We start from the raw sequence: 21,040 nt of genomic DNA, 5'->3' as shown, positions 1-21,040 counted from the left end.
CTTGCGGGCACATCATGGGGCGGATCAGTATCGTCCATACTAGCTGTTTACAATGCATTAATACGACAAACATTGCGTATTCCGCGCCCATCCTACAAGGACTTTCCCGCACGTCAGATGAGCGACATCAAAGACTTTTATCTAGAGATCTACGCATGTGTCTAGGAGTTCCACGAGCGACTTCTAGCTCCGATGTAATGGCTGAGACTCACCAATCACCATTTCCTGTTATGCGGACTACAGAAACATGCCAACATTATGTCCGCCTTCAAACGTACCATAAAAGCCGCCCATTGGCTCTGGATATAATGAAACGAGGCAGAAGTTATCTTCATATAGGAATTCGATAAAATTTTCATATATTGCCAAAAAAATGAATTTTGGAACTCAGACGTCGAATATCCTCCATGGCTGCTTACAGTTCCAAACTTCGAATTGCCAGTAGACGGGATATTCAGAAAAAGAGTCATGTTCATTCAAGCTGCTCAACAACTAGCACTTTACAAGATATACATGCGGTATTCAGGATACACACACGTCTATACAGATGGCTCCAGTACAGCAACCTCTTCAACTTCATCATTCATTATACCGCACCTCAATAAACAAGAATCATTTACGCCCACAATGGCTGAGCTGTTCGCAATCCTATGTGCGATGAAATTTATATATTCAGTAAGAGATGAGCAAAAATAAGTAATTTTCAGCGATTCACAGGTGGCTCTAACATCAGTCTGCAGCACAAAAGGGAAAACATTCAGTGATAGTATAATATACGAAACACTTAAAAACCTCACAAAGATAAGCGAAGCGAAACATGCAATAACATTGCAGCAGATACCAGGGGATTGTAACATTCCTGGCAACACAGCAGCCGATGAAGCAGCATGACAAGCACGCATCAAAGATGATGCGGTTCCACTCTAAATATCGAAGAATGAATTACGCTGCGTTATGAGGACAACGTCTTTGAAAATGTGTAGGAACGCGTGATTTGACCATAATCCTGAGAGCTCGGACTTTTATATATATATATATATATATATATATATATATATATATATATATATATATATATATATATATATATATATATATTTATTTATTTATATATGTATTGATTCGTTCATTGAATTCAGATTGTGATTGGCATTAGACAGAACTATGGAGACCCTTATTCATCGATTAAGGCTATGCACTGCCTACGCGAAGCATTTCTTGTACAGAATTGGCCGTGCGGAAACCCCCGAATGTGATTGTGGATTTGTAGACGAAGACAAGTATAAACTCCTTCTAGACTGCCCACATCACGACACACCAATATGTCGACTTAAATCAACCCTAATTAAATTAGACCACATGCTTTCAGTTTACAGAAACTTTTGGGTCCTTGGCCAACAACGTCTTTGCAGAAGAGTGCTTTAGAAGCACTAAAGGCTTTTCTTGAAGGCAGCTGCGTTATTGGACGTTATTAACGCTTTTATTGTTCCTTTCATTTCAATGTCGCTGTAAATATGCATGTGTTTGTGAATTACGTTATGTTGACTGTTCTGTTTTGACTATACGTGATAATGTATTTACACGATGTATTTACAACCCGCTGACTCGAGAGTGTTATTAGCAGACAGTATCATATTATTTTTGAGGCCGTTATATATATAGCTGTTGAGACATTTACCTTGTATAGTGTATGTACCATGTGTCTCTTACGTAACAGCCTTCCTGTGAAAACGTTCCGTGATAACTCCTGGTGCTTGTGTGAAAAGGTTAGTTGATATGTAATCTTGAACGCTGTATATTGTATGATGGAAACCATACAAGCGATAAGGAGTAGCCAGCGCGTTACATTGTTCGTCAACATCTCCTTATATCATATCAATAAAAAAAACGCGTACACGGCTCCCTTTTTGTTATCGACACAACCACTTTGAAATCACCCACAACGTAAGTAGGGGTAGTGTCATCTCAGCTAATTCACGCAAAGTGAGTAGCTAGGAACCTTACGGGACTATGAGTGGTTGCATTTTTTTTGCTTGCTTACGAGGGTATGAACCGTTGCTCACGAGGTTATGAGCTATTGATCATGGCAGTTTTTGACAGGCTGCTGTGCATGTTGCAATTCGTGATTAGGAGTTTAAGCACTGTTCGCTTCACTTCGCTGGGAGCTTGTAGCCTCTGCTTTACGGGGCTATCAGCCATTGCATTTTTTTCATGTTTTAGGGGTGTGATCGATTGACGATAGTTCTGTTCACGGAGAATAAAATGCATGGTACCTTAGCCATATACACCTTGGCTGTAAAAATTTGACAGGCTATAAAGCATCTGAATAGACTGGACATAGGAAATTAAGATTGTATGTTACGGCATGTGAATATTATAGGTAGAATGCTTGAACCATGAGAAGACAACGAAGCACCCGCACGAGAAAACGCGCCTGTCTGTTACTTATACAGCTTCTTTCTCATAAACGCCACTGTAGGTGGGAAAACAATTCTATGGCTTCGTTCTTTTGTAACACGCCCATCAGCACGTAAAGAGCGCCGTTGCCCTAAATTTCAGTTATACTTTGGGGGGAAGGGGGGATAGCATTTAGTTGGGGCAGCCGATATATGCTTTACTTCGCCTAATATTGCCCCGCAAAGCAGCTGTTTTATTTATTCGGCTGGTTTTTCCTTAACATCTGATTTCTCGATGTATGTAACTCTAATGGATGTAGCACGCATTAACACGCGCTTTGTTTCGTTTTGTATTGTTTTTCACCGGTACCCCGAATTACCACAAAGGTAGCATACAGGAATCCTCCTTTAAACCATTGCTTTAAGTTAATGATCCGTATCTAGGGGAAGCTTTTGCAGCTTCCTAATTTCTTTCTACTTACTGGATATTCTTAGCCTCTAGTAACGAATTCTGGTAACAAATTTCAGAGGGTGTCATGGCTGGTTCGCCTTGGTCATATCAGTTTAAAAGGTAACTCCATCAGGTTGAAAAGGACCTTGGTCGTATCCTCCTAACGAATAAAGACACTAAAAAGATTCCCATTCGTTGGCTGAAGTTTGGGCCTCCTCGAGTTCTACTTATCCTAACATGACTACAAAGCCGTCGTTTCGTCGATAAATTAACTGCATGGACATTTTCCTAATGGACACATAGTTCTTGTTATAGTTCGCAGTCATGCGTCCAAGCGTGTCTGATCATTCCGAAGTCCATCATTCTGAGACAATATGCCTAACTATATTAGATGTGTGTGATTCATACTGATACACTTTTACAGCCATGCGGTCTACCTATTCACGCCTTAGACTGAAAACAAGGGTTACCTATAGGATCATTTGTAGCTATATGCTGTGCTCCTAGGTACCGCTGACCAGTTAACACAACAAATGGGAAAATTCAGAAGGCGGGGCGTTTTTTTTCATACAGTGCAATAATAAAAAATCCTTACTGGTGTTCATTTCGCTTCCTACGAACTATCCTCACTGGGAAAGTTGGTATGACGTTGCAAGGGGGGGGGGGGGGGCGGTAGCTATAAGCAGGTCTACGTTTCCTTTCTTCATTTAGTCCTAGTAACACACCTCGATGTTTCATGTCTACGTATATGCCAAAATAATAACTACATGCATACTCTTAAACATTCTTTCCGAGACATCATTGGTTATCGACGAAGCAAGCCACATTTCCTCCGGGACAGCTCACCTTGAAGTTGTATTGTGGCGCTGACGTTGGCGAAGAAACCGGCACAATTACATCTTGGCCAAATTAGCTGTACTCTAGAGCGATAAAGTGAGGAGGCCAAGAGTCACCGAACAAAACCACGCGGCTAACATTGTGGCGAAATTTGGAGGAATAATTCAATTTCTGCATGCGATATCACGCTCTGAGGCTGTTCGGAGCTCGGTTTAGCGGAGGCAAGCAATACACATTTTGACAGCTTGAGAACGGAGAGTCGACTGGCTTTATTTAAAAGTAAAAGCAGGCTTGGCTAGTGTCTGGTGGTGACATCCCGTCGGGCAAGCAGGGGGCAATGACCCCCACGGCGAGGCACGGCGACGGAAGCAAGGGGCAACGATCCCCATCCCCATGATGAGACAAACTGGGTTTCCCAGGAGCGGGGACAAACAACCAAGTGACGGGCGGTCGCTACCACCTCATTAAAGGTGGCATATGAGTAGCATAAACAGTAGCATATGAGTAACATTGTAACATATGAGTAGCATCAAAAATACCGAGTGCTGAGGTAAGCAACCTTGATCAGTGTTTGCTTGGATCAAGTAATACAGTGCTGTTTGGCAGTAAATACATTGCCAATAAGAGTGCAGAATTAGGTGATAGCTGTGGTGGAATGCGCATTCCTCAAGTAGTCTCAAAAATTGATAACATATACTTAACGGCAAATGAAATATGAAGGGTACATGATGGGCGCTTAAACTTCAGTGGTTGTTCAATGAGCTTGTTACAAGGTATCTGCAGTTTACACTTCTCTACTCTTAATAGGGCAGTCAAGTTTCTGATTTTTTCCTTTACAGGCCCAAATGGCGTGCTCAAGTGGGACAACAACTGGATTACATTCATAGACGCAATGATTCACAGTAGTAGCCTTGCGTACCCCAAACGAGCGCTGAAGCTTCCCGTAAAGATAATTTCCTGCCGCATTGACCCAGCCGTTCACATGGAGATGACTAGGAAGGCAACGGAAGCAGGTGGGTGTTAGACCATACAAGCTGTATTATTTGAACAACAGGTAATAAATGCTGAAATGATGCCTGTGGTATTTCTGCACTCCAAAAGAAGAGGCAGAAAAGCAACGGAAATAGTGGGAGGTTAATCAAAAGATGGCGCTGAGACAGAATTGTGTGCCAAGGTGGAACAATGTCGTACTTTTTTTTAATATTATGGTTTTACGCGAGAAAGACTGACGAAACTTAAAACAAAAAGACACCGCGCGCACGCACGTACGCACATAAACGCACACACACAGAAAGAGAGACGGATAGACTGAGAGAGACAGACAGACACGCAGAGAGACTTGTTCGCTTTGACATTATGTAGACACATATTTAGCATAGGTAAATTAGCTGCGATAGAGCGCAGTAGCGCTTAGAAGGAAACTGATGTCGTACGATGCTCGCTGTACTTGCGAGTTGCAGCGTGCCGAAACATCCGAATATTCTAGACCTATTTCGTCTTACTCCGTTGCCTGCCCTAAAGTGTGCAGCGTGGAAGGCCTGAAAATTCTTTCAAGGTTTCTAATGCCCTGAATTAACTATGACGCAACACAACCGAAAGTAGGGGATTCATACTGGCCAAAGTACTTTCGCTAGCGTACAGCTCACTTTGTGCTCATTGCTACGACGGGGGCGTAGTGCTCGCTTCCTTGCAGCGCTGCATGGGCATCGCTGGACGCCTATGGCGTTACTTATGTGATATGTTCTTCTGGCACGTAGCAACCAAAATTGTAATTCTTAACTTTAAGCACTAGAAGGGAATAAATATTTTGTGGCGAAGCTATTCCCTTACCCCCCTGCCTAATTTAAGTATAGCGGAAGCACTCTAGAAGCCGATGCGAAGCATAAATATTGCTCTACATAATTGAAATTATGCTGCGCACATTACGTCACCAGCACGCGTGGCTTGCCTAGGTCATCTTACTGATTCATAACAATACTGACCCTCACTTTACAGGTGTGAATTAGGGACGACCGGCGTGAGTGGATGGGAGGTAGTGCCAATGCGTATGAGGGGGTCAGATTATAAGCGCTAGCGAGTAAGGTACAGTTAGGTGGACATGAGTACACACTAGTGAGTGTTGGCCATATAAGTGAGCGTGTGTAGAGCCAACATTGGGTTCGAATTGGCATCAACATGGATGCTACCGAACGCGAATAAGTGTAAGCGGAGGCGTGTATGAGCTTGAGTGAGTGCCGATAAGCACAAGCTGATGTGACCAAGAACTCGAGTGTCCGAGGTTTCAACAGACGTTGAACGCCAGTGACTTTTACTGGACGTGAGTTAGCACCTGTGAGAATGAGTAAGCGTGAATTGCAATGTGGTGCGAAATGAGCCTGATCCTGAGTTTATTCGGATGAGTGCGACTGGACGTAGAGTATGAACGTGGGTGAGTGCACGCAACAGCGAGTAGACTTGAGTATGAAACACAATTGCGTGGGTACCCCTGAGTGTATGTTAGAATAAACGTGAGTGGGTACCTATGGCTGTGAGTATGAACACGAGTGACTGCAGGTATTTTTGAGTGGACGTGAGTATGAATGTGAGTATGAACGTGAATACCTGTGAGTGTCAATAGGAGTGGTTGTGTACGTCAGTGAATGTCATTCCTTCGTGCAGGTCGACATAAGTAGGTAGTGAGGGAGTGCAAGTGGGTGTAGGTATGAGCATGAGGAAGGGCCAGTATGTGTGAATAGGTGTGTGTATGAACGCGAGCGAGTAGGTGCGAGTGCGAACATAAAGGAGTGCTTTTGGTACGACTTGACGTGAGTACGAATGTTAGTGAATGCCGGTGAGTGTGCGTAGACGCGTTTGGGAACATGAGTGAGGGCGAAGCCTGAAAAAGTAATGTAGAGTGAGTATGAGTGAGTGCTGGCCTATGCAACTGAGCTATGCTTTCTATATACAATTTTAAAAGTTTATACGCTTGAATGCATAGTGACGGTATGTATCTTCCTACTGCAGAATGCTTTTTATTGCGTGTTTTAACGCTACAAGGTCGGCTGCGCGGTCACGAACTGAGAGTTCTTGGTCGCGCAACTTTCATCCCTTTGTCTTTTGTTCGCTCGTCCAAACGCTGATATATAATAGTTGCCTCTAGTCAACCGTTAGCACATCTCAGTCAACTTTATGTTGAGATGGTCATATACCTAGTCGCTCTGGCGCCATCTGAACACCACCATGGCGACTGCTTGGTTTACGGTCTGGAATGGGTCGCGACTGTTTTGACCGCTGCGTTCTTTCAGGCGTCACGGCTTCAGTGGGCAAATCCCAATACGCATTAGGAGGCGAGTAAGAAGCCGCGGGTGCATGCTCTGTCGAACGCTCGGCATGTGAACTGAGTAGAGGTCTGATGGTTGCGAAACGATTGTCTTCGAGGGAGTCATTTCCTAGAAAGGATTAATAGGGTGATTATTGAACTGCGTTTTCAGTCAACGTACGGCTTCTATTTATATCATGCAAATGACGCCTTTGTCGCCTGCCATCCTGGCCTACCGAACATTCCGCAAGTGTTTTCTGCGTTGTGTTGTGCGGTGCCGTATAGGCTACTTACGCTTGGAATCCTGGGAACGCGAGTCCCCGGCGCGGAATCTATCGCTTACCTGATGGGGGCGCTGTGGACGTACTCGTACGAGCCAACATAAATACAACGTTTCGCGAGGAAATTGCTTCGTTACTGTAGACCTAAGTGCAAAAGGAAATGCGCTACTTGCCACTTGGTTGAAGAAAACAATACAATTATAAGGATCTTTAGGGAGAAAGCACAGCCACGCGTAGCTATATACTTCACTGCAGAAGAGAAAAGGGGCGAGACCATCCTGAATCTAACTGTAAATTGAGGGATAGCCTTCCTTTTTGATACGTCGTAGGTGCCAAATCAGAAGTAGGGGCGTGTATGTGAGCATCCAAACTAAAACATGAACAGCGCGCCTCCGGGCCGCGCAGTAGGCGGAGCTTTGTATAGATTTTCCGTTGCGTCGTAACCATCGCGGTGCAAGGCTTGGACGAAGGAGCGGGACCACCGTAACGAGGAGTTACACTAGCGTTTCACTTCATGAACACGGATGATGGGCAACGGCATTGGTGCTACAGCGCACAGGGCGTTATCGGCTTTTGGCGTGCCTCAGCGCCTACACTGTCCACATCGCAGATCGCATTCAAGATATGGCTCACGCTGTCGCGCCATACGCAGCACCCACCGGAGCAAAACGCGCGTTGTAAACATTCGCTTACCATCTAAATTACCTAGCATGGTGTCAACGCCCACAGGCAAACATGAACACTTCACACTCGATGACCACGGACACTCGCTGTCAAAACGCTGGTTTCGGGAATCGCCGCAGCAGCAGTAAGCAGAGTGACCTTGGTGTTTTTTATTGCTTCAGCGCAAGCTGAGCGGTGAGAACACAGCGCCCCCAAAGTTACAAGCTGCCGACCCACATAGCTAAAGTCTACGCCACGGAAACGAAACTGTCGTCTGGTACCATGGTGCCATGCTCGCGATGGAATACTGCGCACTTGAGAGCGAGCCACGTGAGATCGAGCTGCCATCGCCGGCTCACCATCGCACACATTCACTTGGGCACACAACGTACGGCGTGCGAGGATGATGTTAACGCGAGAAGAAACCACTACGGGTGTATCGCAAAGAAAACCTGCATCAACCGGCAAAGGAGGTCAACCTAGCGTGCATCCGCCTACTTCCTTTCTCCATGACGCTTCGCCTCGCTTTTCGATCCCCACATCGCTCAACCTTACCTGTACATTCCCCTTGGTACTTTGCCGCACGCTGAGCGCTCTTCGTACTTTCCCCGGCTCGCGATTCTCTTCACCTGCAGGCACCTTCCTCGTTCCCTTGCTTTGCGGCCTCCTACAGACGCCGCCGATTGGAGAAGCTGGGCAGTTACTCTTGCGCGTAGAAGCGATATTTGATTGCCAACAACGCCTCGTTTGCTGGCCACATTAAAGTAGCTTTTATTGTTAGGTTTTTCTGAACTTTGTATTTGAACTACGTATGCATTTGGCGATTTCGATGAAAATTGTTTTAAGGTCCCTTTAAGAAAGTGGCTTGCAATGAAAACCTCGTGAGGCATGACTGCACGATTTTCTTCAGTATCGTTACATTAAAACAAACGTACGCGTGCCCGATGGTACAATAAGCTTTCAGTATCCTCAATATTCTTCAGTATTATTAAATACAATAATAAATTATGCGTATGAATAAATCCTGTCATGTAGACATACAAATTTCTTTATTCTTGCAAATAACATGCCTTTTTACTTCGCGGGAAAGGTCAGTGACTATATTCCAATAAAGTGTTTACATTCAAACGACTTGATGGTTACAACTCCATCTGAGGATTCTTGCCTATCTTCTTTGCAGGTGTAGGTTACGTCTACGATAAACGCCTGCAGACATGCCGTTCCGGAGGCATTATTCTGCAAGGCTTGGCGACCAGCACCGCTCCACAGCGTGTCACAGAAGATGTCATGGTACTGAACGAGCACACGTTTGTGCCTTATAGAGACAGTGAGTCTGCCAGGCAGAGAAGAGAGGCTTGCCTCCAAGAATACATCGACGTGTGCAGCAGAGCCGCTGAATGTATCCTACAAAACTCCTGCGGCGAAGAATCTGAGTCTCTCCAAAGTGGGAAGCGCATTTCCAATTCTTCGGAAGAGGTAGACAAATACAACCTAAAAGATAAAGCTGAGAATCAGGGGCTGCTGAAGACCCTGACTGCCATTCAAGAAGAGGTGAACCGTTCTGATTCCTCGCTAGTGCAAATCGTCCAATCAGCTATGGAGAGGTATAAGGAAGAACTAGAAAAAGATGTCATTAAGACAGCTCTCTTTGAAGAAGATCCTTTGAGACACCTTCTTGATGTTGTGGTCGAAAACACCAGCCCCACCAAACTTGAAGTTTGCGAGTTAGTCACCACGAAAAGCCACTGCATTCTGTCTTCGAAGTTTCCTGAACTTCTTGGTATGGCAAAAACAAGGCTCAAGGTTGGCTACACGGTGGCGTTCCCATCTTCCAGCCACTTCGCATCAGTGAATGTTCCAGAAGGAACCAGGCTACTTCACTGGAATCCCTCTGCAGTTCCGAACGAAAAACTGCCCGAAGCTGACTTGCTTGTGGCAAGCCTTTCCACATGGGGATACAGCCATTTAGATATTCTAGCTCAACAATTCTCAGTGCAGTGCAAAAAACAGGGATTCATTCTAATTGCCTTGCGCACTGCAGTGACACCTGCCGAAGAAGTTTTAATGTCGATGGGCTGCATTCAGCTACAAGTACACAGAGAAGATGAGGGGGAGTCATTGTTCAACTCCTATGGTTTTACTGTTGTTGGTATGAAGTCAAATAATTTTTTCACGCTGCTGCTTCTGAGGCAAACCAAAGATATTCTCGAACAAGCGAAACCCGAGATCTTTACTGTGTCCAGCGACAACTTCCACTGGATTGAGGATCTAAAGGCAAAAGCAATCGATTACGAAAACAAGCCTGATGGACGCACACTCTGGTTGCTCGCTGATGACAACGATACAAGCGGCGTCCTCGGCTTGGCAAACTGCCTCCGATGGGAGACAGGAGGAAGTCTTATTAGGTAAGTAGGATAACTACAATGCAACGCGCACTTCAATACCATAAGCAGCTCGCGTTATACTTCCCTAATTTTAATTTTAAGCAGAGGTTAACGCTGCTTCCGCGTTTAAATGTAGTCGTGTGAGGAGTGTGAAGGGAGATAAAATAACGGGACATGATCGCTAACCCGTTATACTCCGCATAACCTTCCAGGTAAATATGAGTCAAAGTCAAGGAGTTATTCCTTTTCTCGCTCTCGAAAATGCGCCTCAATTAGAAATGCCCATTCAATTCCGGTGCACTAGTTATAGTAGCATGTTCCAGTATTGGTACACCGGCGTAGCGATATGTAAACTGCGGCAATTTCGATATCTTTAAGCACAAGATATCCTGGCTGTGCTGTGTAATCTAAACCATTTATGATTTCTTTTGCTCGGGTGGTAAATCATTCTATGTGGCCTTACTTATTGCATTACGTGTAAGGATCTCAGGTGGCCACCTATGGAGGGACATTGTAAACTAAGACGAGTGCCGGCACACGCCTCCATTCATCTCACTTTTACTCTGTCCCTCGATCAGGGTGATACGTCAGTATTTACACGCACCACACTAGTCCGCATATAGGCTTCTATCTGCCTTCTCTTAATGCGGTATGGAGATTAGCTATTCAAGAGAATTACGGCTGTTTACATGGATTGGTTGCGCTACTGCAGCTGCTATAGAAATGCAACGCGATGCAGCACTGTCGCATTCATGTGAACGTGTGGATAGGCCGCGAGATTCGGCAGCGTCACCGTCTCGCGTGTACTGGCTGAGCCAGGGATAATGTGGTTTGCGCCGCGCATCGTATGCTAGCAATGCGTGTGTACATGTGGGTGCACGGCATGTATATAATTAAAGAAGGTTGCTTCCGAGATTTTAGTGGCGTTGAAAATATTGTCCTGAATTTTGCGACTATGCACTCAAGCAATTAGTCTTGTGCTGTTGTCTTTGCCCCACAGAAAAATCAGTGATTTCAGGTGTCGATCCTGCGAGGTGTAACCATCGCGTCCTGCTGTCGCCACAGTAATGCCAATTTTATTGTAGCTTCGCGTGTCGTGTGCATCTGAAAGGTCATTTTGACTCTTTTAAAACTAATGAACATTTCGTAGTGAGACGAGGAGAGCATGATTTAGTCACTTCTCATGATGCATTGATCACTCCGCAATCTCCGCGATACCTCGAAGTGAGAACCAAGTGGCGCGAACATAAGTAAGCAACATAAAATATAATCATAAGCACGATCTCATATCATATTCCGTCATACACTCTTTATCACTGAAACTGCATTATGATGATGACGACAATTAAATAACACACTTAGGTGGCTACGCGATCAGCTTTAAATATCTATGCCTCGGGTTTTTTTATGGTGTGGTTCTGATGCCGCTATCGTGAATTCATTTTTGCTCCCAGGTATATCAGAGGCTCTTGTACATTGACTGGCTCCTACAAAAGGAAGCCTGAGATGAAGCAATATGTGAGGATCATGTCTGACAAGCTAGTCTCTACGCGCAGTACTTAATAATTCTGTGTTTAACCGTGCCTACAATAATTTCCTCTCGCTCATAATTGTGGCGTTTTTAGCTACTGCAGTGGTCAATATTAGCTGACACAAAACAAACTAATAACTTTAACGCCTAGAATCATTACAACTTTGTCGCCTCTCCTACGGAAGTACTGCCTCTCGCTGTGCCTTAGCTTGTTTACTTAAAGGCATTACCTGTTTGTATTTAACATCGAATTGAAAAGCAATAGAAATTGAAATGGACACATAGAATTTATGGTGTAGAGTTGCATTACTTGCTATATTACATTTTGCTGTACATGGATGCAGACATTTTCATAACCAATGCGGCATTCCTAGAGAGGGAAGTACTATTAAGTAAGCCGTGCACCAATATTAACAGAGCAGGCCGAATGCAAGCAAAGCAGTGCCAGAACAGAGAGCGCGTGGTGGAGTGCCGACCCTCCGTTAAATGATACTTTGAGCTTCCTTCAACTTAACAGAAATGTTCTGCTTCTTTAGTGTGAAAATGTGGCACTAAAACGCCATATATGATCAGTTCACTACTGTTAGCCCGTTTCGTTACCACAAAATTAGGTCAACTCGGGCACAGCGAAGTGCCGCCGCGTACATTTCAATGCTTGCAACCGACCACATACCCACCCTAACGTGGCGACGGTGCTCCCACCTGTAGCTCAACTTCACGGCCAATGGACATTTTTATCGGACGAGGAGGAACGGTGTGGCAGCCGATGCGCCATCAGCCTTTCCTTCTGACTTCTACGAGCATGAGAGGCGCGGTTGGAACGTGTTGCAATCACAGGATGTGTAGCTTTTTACGGAAGATTTACCTCTTCTAGGAAAAATTGTTGGAATATCAGTTCATACAACGTTGTTGGCAAGCCACTGCTCAGCCTCTGGGTGCGGCAGTAACGACAGTAAGCGGAAGTTTCTTCTGGCTACGCAAGCATGCGTCATGCAGTGGCTTCCGGAAGCACTTTAACCTAAGTGTCCTTTTTTTTCTCTCTCTCTGTACATATATATTATTACTACGTGGAGCCACAGTAGCGAAACAAATTAAAGGGCGTTTTTACAAGGGCAGCAAGCATGGGCCAACATGGGTGCCAGCCAGCATCAATCAAAGGACGTCGTCTTCATCAGATCAGGCAGTGGCCGGTTAGCGCTATGTCCCACTAAATCCAAGGATCGCCATCATCGTCATCGAGCCACACACATCAATATATTGCGATGTACTACTTCAAGACCTTGGAGACCCTTCGGTTCAACCCGTTTCGTCTGATTGCGCACACACGAGAACGCAACATCCTGGCTATATATTGTAGCGTTCCTAACTAGAACGGCAACAGAAATGACATCATCTAAGTGAGACGGGTGTCGTCCGCCATTTTATTCCAACTTCTTTCTTCTCACTTCTCCCCTAGCACCTTCCTTCGTCTTCTTTCATGCGTCCAGCGCAGACCGCTTCACTCTTCCGGATTTCTTTTAATTACACCTCCTGGGGTAATACTTGAATACGTTTCCAATAGCGGCGCACTCCGTTTGGCCCGAGGCTCCGGCGTACCAGACATTCTTCAATATTCCATGCTGGCATGCAGTCTTATTAACTTGAAATGGTCCGCAATATTTTGAATTTGAGGGCACAGCTCCTTTCCTTACAAGGACATAGTCTCCAGGCTGTATGTCCGGTATCTGGCTACTGTGCCTTTTATCAAAGTTTCGCTTCATGCGGCGCTTGTAGATCTCCTGTTCTTTGACAGTTTTCTTTACTTCCGCAAGTTCGAGGTTCTCTAGGAGATCTAGCTCACGATCTGCAGGAAGTATGGGCGCTGTACCTGAAGTTACAAAATGAGGGCTGCAGCCTAAACTCGTGGTGTATGATCTGTTGTGATGCTTCACAGCGGCCTCGAGACAGCACTTCCAGCCACCGGCAAAGTCTGGATACATCTTCAGATACTGTTTGATGTCTCGTATGGCACGTTCCGCTAGGCCGTTTGCTGCCGGGTGGTATGGAGAAGAATACTTTATCATGATGCCGTGCTCCTGGGCCCACTTTTATAATTTGGCACTCCGAAAAGCCGGCCCGTTGTCGCAGACGAGCGTCTTTGTGTGTTTAAAACACTCAGCTTTGAGGAGGTCTATTACGCTGTTTGCGTCTTCTTTGCCAGTTTTAGCCGCAATCGTCCGTGTGCACTCATCTATGGAGAGCAAGAAAGCTTGCGTTCGCTTGACTCCTTCCCCCTTCTTTTTGAGCTCCGCGAAGTCCAAATGAATTACTTCGAACGGGATGCTTGAATATTCAGGGTTTGTTATAACGTCTGTCGATTGCTTGAATTTAACTTTGTTCACCTGGCAGAGGTGGCATGTGCGGATGTAATGGCTGATGTCGTTTTTCATGCCCGGCCATGTGAATCTCATGAGCAATTTCTTATAAGTGCGCCAGAAGCCATCATGTCCACCCGATTCAGGGGTGTCGTGGTATAGATGAAGAATCCTTGGAATCATAGTTGGTGGTACGTGATACCTTCCATTGATAAACTGGAGCTCTTCTGTACCTTCCCATAGCTTAATATGATTGATGGTATCTGGATTATTGCTTGATTCCTGTACAAGTAATCTTGATAGTGCGTCAGCGTCAGTAAGGAGTGGGCCAGGACGGTGCGAAATTACGAAATCAAATTGTTGCAGATAGTTCACCCATCTAGCAATGCGGCCTCTTGGCTGGGCCATGCTCAGAAGTTGAGTCAATGCTTGATGGTCCGTGAAAAGTATGCATTTGGCACCTTCCAGGTAAGTACGAAAGTACTGCACAGCTTTTAAGACGGCCAGAGCTTCCTTTTCTGTGGTACAGTATTTGATTTCGGCGGGTTTCAGGGTATAGCTGTAGTACCCCACGACGTAGTGTTTGGTTTGATCAGCTTGTTTGGATGGCTTCTGGTATAGAACTGCACCGGTAGCATAATGTGATGCGTCCGTGTTCAGCACGAAAGGCAAGGAAAAATCCGGTATTCGCAAGATGGGGTCCGACGATATTAGTTTTACAAGCTCACGATAGACAGCTTCGCACTTCTCGTCCCAATGAAAAGGCACGTCTTTCTGAGTTAAACGTGTGAGGCACCTTGTTCTCAGTGCGTAGTCTTTGATAAACGCCCGGAAGTGTCCTGCAAGGCCAAGAAAAACGCGCAGGGAGTGCACATCATAAGGCTTTACCAGCTTGGAGATTCTCTCTACCGATTCTTGCTTGGTGCTTTTAGTCTGTCCATCAAACACCCTGCCAAGAAATACTACGGTATCTTGAAAAAACGCACTTTTCTTGAAGTTGACTTTGAGTTGGGCAAGACTGAGGGCATGAAGAACTTTTGAAAGATGACTACGGTGTTCGTCCTTTGTCTTTGAGTAGATGATGATGTCGTCGATGTACACATTGCAAAATGTGCCCAGGTAAGGTTTCAGAATGTCCGTCATAATCTTCTGAAACCACGCAGGGGAGTTTTTCCAACCAAATGGTAGGCGGTTGTACTCAAACAAGTCAAATTGGGTTATGAACGCGGTGTACTTATTCGTTTCTTCACTTAGTGGAATCTGCCAAAAGCCCTTGCAGAGATCTATTCGTGAAAACCAATGGCAACCACCGGTTTCGTCAATGATGTCGTCGATTCTCGGCATTGGATAAGGTATCAATTCAGTTTGACGATTGAGAGCCCGGTAGTCTGTGCAGAGGCGGAATGTCCCGTCTTCTTTAGGTGCAATAGTGATAGGAGAAGCAAATGGGGATACAGAAGGCCGGATGATACCTGCGTCTAACATTTCTTGCAACTCCTTTTTCAGCCACACCTTTTTATCTCTGGACATATTATAGGGGGTTCTACGAACCACTGTTTTATCTGCGAGCTCGAAAGGAACGACATGGGATTTCATTGCTGGAGGGTAGCTTCCTATGCATATAAGCTCTGGGTACTTAGTCTTGATGTCTTCGTGGTGAAAAATTAGCCTTGATACACTAGGTTCTTCACCAGGGTCTTCTGTTCTCATCGTGTCTTCGGCCATTACCTTGTCATCCCAATAGAGGTTCATCTTAAGTTTTTTCATGTCTGGACGGGACAAAAGAAAATCGTAGGTGACATTGGGAATGGCCAATACGTCACTGGTAATAGCATTTCCTTGAAATTCAATAGCCAGGGTTACCCATTCGCTATGCATGGTCACTGACCCATCGTAGGCTTGGACACGCAATGTTCTACCAGCGTGCAGACGACTGGCATCCACTCGAGTCTTGTTGATAATAGATACCGAAGCTCCACTGTCAACGAGGGCCTTCACTTCAATGCCATCTACCTTAATGGGGGCGTACAATAAGCTTGACGACACCAAATATACTGTCTCACTGAAGCTCTTTTTCTGGGGCTTGTGATGCACGGTAGACAGATTATGTGGAAGTAGGTTGCCGTGAACTGCGGTAATTGGTTCTTCACCATCCTCACAGTCATGATTTACGCTTCCCAGAGATTTGTTTATGAAGCTGTGTTCACATTCAGTTGACGGCAACGACTCTAGATTGGAATCAAGTTGCTCTGTTCTACCATCTGGCTGTCTTCTCGATGTAATTCTTGGCACTGAGGTCTGTAGAAAGTTCAGAAGGTCATCAAACGTTCTTGGACCTTTGAGCTGGACATGACAACGGATCTCGATACACAACCCTTGCGTTATCAAAGCTACAACAGCAGAAGACGACAGCTTCGGTTCTGCAGAATACAACAGGCGACGCTTCTCAAGACAGTACTCAAGCAGAGAGCCACCTGTATAACTGAACCGCAGTGCCGCATCCCATCTTTCTACTGCGTTGCCTTCGAAAGCCCCTAAAAAGTTGCTTTTCCACAGTTCCCAACATGTTGTTCCATAATCCATGAGTTGCACGTCATACCATTTTCTGGCTATACCGCCCAAATAGCGGCGCATATGCAAAATCTTTGTGTCGTCGGAGTGCCACAGATTCTTGTCACAGGCGTACTCGAAAAAACACAGCCAGTAGTGTGCATTTTGCGATTTTCCTTCAAAAACATCTGGTTCAACAATACTTCGTGCTGACTGCTCTCGACTAAGCGCTTGGACGAAAGTTCTCATTATTTCGATCTGTTGTATAATGTTCCTTTGCAGTTCCATAACACTCAAGTCTAGGCTCACCTTCCCGGCAGGCGTTTCCTCTTTGAGGGTGCCACGTCGTATGGGTTCCAGAACGAGTTCGCTCAGTGTCTGCAGTTGTAGATTCACTGTCACCGATCCTGTTTGCACGAGGGCTTGGCGGCTGATTGCAGCTTGTTGCAGTACCACGTTGATCAGCGCGGTAGAACTAACTTCAAGAGGAAGGTCCGTCGCTGGCTCACCGTGCACTTGGTATCGGGTGAACACAACAGACTCTGATGACGCCTGGTCGACGAAAAACGTCACCCGCATCGCTGGTCTTCGAAAACTGTCGGCTGCGCCAAAATGTAGCGTTCCTAACTAGAACGGCAACAGAAATGACATCATCTAAGTGAGACGGGTGTCGTCCGCCATTTTATTCCAACTTCTTTCTTCTCACTTCTCCCCTAGCACGTTCCTTCGTCTTCTTTCATGCGTCCAGCGCAGACCGCTTCATATATATATATATATAAATATATATATATATATATATATATATATATATATATATATATATATATATATATATATATATATATATATATATATATATATATATATATATATATATATATATTGTGAGCATTATTCATACGCTTCATATTCTCACCTGTACATACTCATCATCATCGTTTTGGGGCCTGGTGGTGGGGCTCTGTCTCGGCAGAGTAAAGAAGAGACTGCCTGCCTAAACCTCGTCTCACAAGTGGTGGAGTGTGCTGTCCGGTCCCTTCGCCCTCTCGCTCCCGGTCTCTCTCCAGCTTCACCTACGCTACATCCCTGGAGCTCCGCTCGGGTCGCCGCCTCTACCAACTGCACTCGACCATGTCGCAAGACCAGCAGACCAGTACCACGACATCCACCTTGCCGACTCCTGCGGGAACCCCTTCTTGGACAGTCACCACCCCTCAGAAGGATCCACCGGTATTTGCTGGGCTTCCAGGTGACGACGTTGAAGACTGGTTGGAGATATACGAGCGCGTGAGTGACTTTAACCACTGGAACGAATCAGCAAAACTTGCTCACGTCGCCTTCTACCTAACCGGAGTTGCGAAAACATGGTTTTACAATCATGAGCTCGATTTGGTCAACTGGAGCATCTTTAAACACCAGCTACGCCAGATTTTCGCGAACTCGTCTGTCCGCTCCGATATCGCTAAGAAGAAGCTTGCTGAGCGTGTACAGCACTCAGGGGAGTCCTACACTTCGTACATAGAGGACGTCCTCGCGCTCTGCCGCCGCGTGAACACCTCGATGGCAGAGAGTGACCGTGTACGCCACCTGCTTAAGGGTATTGGGACTGCGGCATTCAATGCTCTTGTAGTGCTGAATCCCACTACCGTCGCCGACATCATCAGCACGTGTCAGCGTCTCGATGACCTTCATATGCTCCGCTTACACCCTGACACATCTGATTTCAAGGCGTCCAACGACAGCGAGCTACGTGCTTTGATTCGCTCCATCATCCGTGAGGAACTGCACGCCCAAGCTTCGTCAAACCCTCCTGAGGTCCATCTGACGCCTCCTGGTGGCGGCCTACGCCATATCGTGAGGGAAGAGCTAGCTGCCGTGACCTGCCCGCAAATCACGAGCCCGCACCCTATCCATACGCCAACGTACGCTCAGGTTGCCTCTATAGCGCCACCCCCCCAGCAGCTACCACAACAGGCACCTGCACCGCACATGTCCCTGAATCCTATCACTGCAAGACCATCGCCTGTTCCGTCTTATAACGCATGGAGCCCACCTCGACCGGTTTGTTACTACTGCGGCATCCGTGGCCACATTTCCAGGTTTTGCCGACGCCGTCAGCAAGATGAAAGACGTGGCTATGACGGCTTTGAAAGGGATCAGTTTTCTGGCCCTGTACCACGACGTCGGCGTTCTGACTACGTTTATTATCCACCACGTTCCCCATCTCCACAGGACTTCAACACTGCCAGTTCATCGCGTTTCCCGCGTCGTCGCTCTCCATCACCGATGCGGCGCTCTTCTTCCCCTCTACGACCGGCTACTTCGTCCTCCGATCACCGCCCGGAAAACTAAATGGTGCAGCTTCAGGAGGGAAAGCTGCATCTTTTGGACAACGTGAAACGCCTCCGGAGCGCCCGTCAAATGTACTTTTGGTGTTTGTTGAAGGTGTCCGAATCGAAGCCTTGGTTGACACAGGTGCATCGCTTTCCGTTATTAGTGCTGATTTGTGTTCTCGATTGCGAAAAGTGAAGACACCGTATAATGGCCCTCCCCTTCGTTGTGCTAATGCAGTTCTTGTTCAGCCCTCCAGTGTTTGCACTGCGCGCGTTTTCATTGATGGCATCCTCCACCACATTCAGTTCGTCGTGCTGTCTTCGTGCACTTACGCGATGATTTTGGGATGGGACTTCCTGTCCTCCGCCTCAGCATTAATCTCTTGCCGTCAGCGAACTATTCATATGACAGACACTGAATCTTCGTCCTCTGTCAATGATCACAGCCTGCGTTTTGTCACGTCTACCGACTGTTTCATTCCCGCGGGCACTGAGCATATTCTGACGCTGACTTCCGACACTATTATTAATGGTGATGTGTTCCTTGCACCGAGCGGTTACTGCATTTCTGGTGGGCTTAGCCTTACTCCTAGCCTAGTTCGGTTTCAGGACGGTAGAGCCTCAGTCGCTGTTCATAACCCTACTTCTTCGCCAGTTGTGCTCTCCCAGGGCTCTACTGTGACATGCTTTACTGACACCGAACCTCTTTCGCTGGTACCGCTTCACACCGAATCACCACCTTTGTCTACCACAACTGATTATCACACTGCTGCCGCTGCTTTAACGGCCGCGATAAATCCCGATTTGACCACTGCGCAGAAAGAAGACCTGCTGGCACTCCTGCACAAACACAGAGCCTTATTTGACGTCCACTCCAAGCTTCTGGGGCGCACTTCCGTCGCAGTACATCAAATCGAAACCGAAGGCAGTTCGGTTGTACGCCGCCGCCCGTATCGCGTGTCTTCCGCAGAACGGAAAATCATTGCGGATAACGTTGATGACATGCTCAAAAGAGACATCATTCGGCCTTCCTCCAGTTCTTGGTCGTCTCCTGTCGTGCTGGTTCGCAAGAAAGACGGCTCCGTACGATTCTGCGTCGATTATCGAGCCCTTAATAAGATCACGCGCAAAGACGTATATCCGATGCCAAGAATTGACGATGCCATTGACTCCCTCCAGGGTGCAGAATATTTCTCTAGTCTAGACCTCCGATCCGGATACTGGCAAATCCCCATGCACGAAGCGGACAAGGACAAGACAGCCTTTGCAACGCCAGACGGACTTTACGAGTTCAACGTCATGCCGTTCGGTTTATGTAATGCCCCTGCAACATTTGAACGCATGATCGACACAGTTTTACGTGGCCTTAAGTGGAAGACCTGTCTGTGCTGTTTAGATGACATCGTTATTTTTTCTACAACTTTTAGTCAGCACCTTGAGCGCTTGGACAAAGTTTTCACTTGCATTTCCAACGCTGGACTCCAACTCAACACAAAGAAATGCCATTTTGCCGGAAAGAACATCAAAGTATTGGGCCATCTTATCAGCAAAGATGGCATTCGACCAGATCCCGAAAAGGTTGCTGCCGTGCATCGCTTCCCTCGCCCTGAAAATCAAAAGCAATTAAGAAGTTTCTTAGGCCTGGCATCCTACTTCCGCCGCTTCATCAGTCATTTTGCAGCCATGGCGTCGCCGCTACACAAGTTGCTCACGTCGGGCTCTGCTTTCCCTTGGACAGATGAATGCGAACTTTCTTTCCAAGCCCTCAAGCAGGCATTAACCAGCGACCCTGTCCTCTGTCACTTCGATGACAACGCACCGACTTGCTTGCATACCGACGCTAGTGGCCATGGGCTCGGTGCTGTACTTTTACAGCGTGATACCACCTCACGAGAGAGAGTTGTTGCCTATGCCAGTCGCGCACTAACACCTGCCGAAACGAATTACTCCATCACAGAACAG

The 21,040-nt window shown here is 46.3% G+C and overlaps 1 protein-coding gene across 2 annotated transcripts in view; it reads left to right on the top strand.

Annotated features, from left to right (window-relative positions):
* LOC139055911 (fatty acid synthase-like) overlaps positions 1–21,040 on the top strand; it is a 237,530-nt gene that overhangs the window by 100,271 nt on the left and 116,219 nt on the right. For both annotated transcript variants that reach the window (XM_070533550.1, XM_070533549.1), the window contains exons 15-16: positions 4,524–4,697; positions 9,107–10,331. In XM_070533550.1, coding sequence (XP_070389651.1) covers positions 4,524–4,697; positions 9,107–10,331 — 1,399 coding nt within the window. The remainder of the gene's footprint in view (positions 1–4,523; positions 4,698–9,106; positions 10,332–21,040) is intronic.

This window comes from Dermacentor albipictus, chromosome 2 (assembly GCF_038994185.2).
Source record: "Dermacentor albipictus isolate Rhodes 1998 colony chromosome 2, USDA_Dalb.pri_finalv2, whole genome shotgun sequence".
Taxonomy (NCBI): Eukaryota; Metazoa; Arthropoda; class Arachnida; order Ixodida; family Ixodidae; genus Dermacentor; species Dermacentor albipictus.
This window is presented reverse-complemented; position numbering and strand designations above follow the sequence as displayed.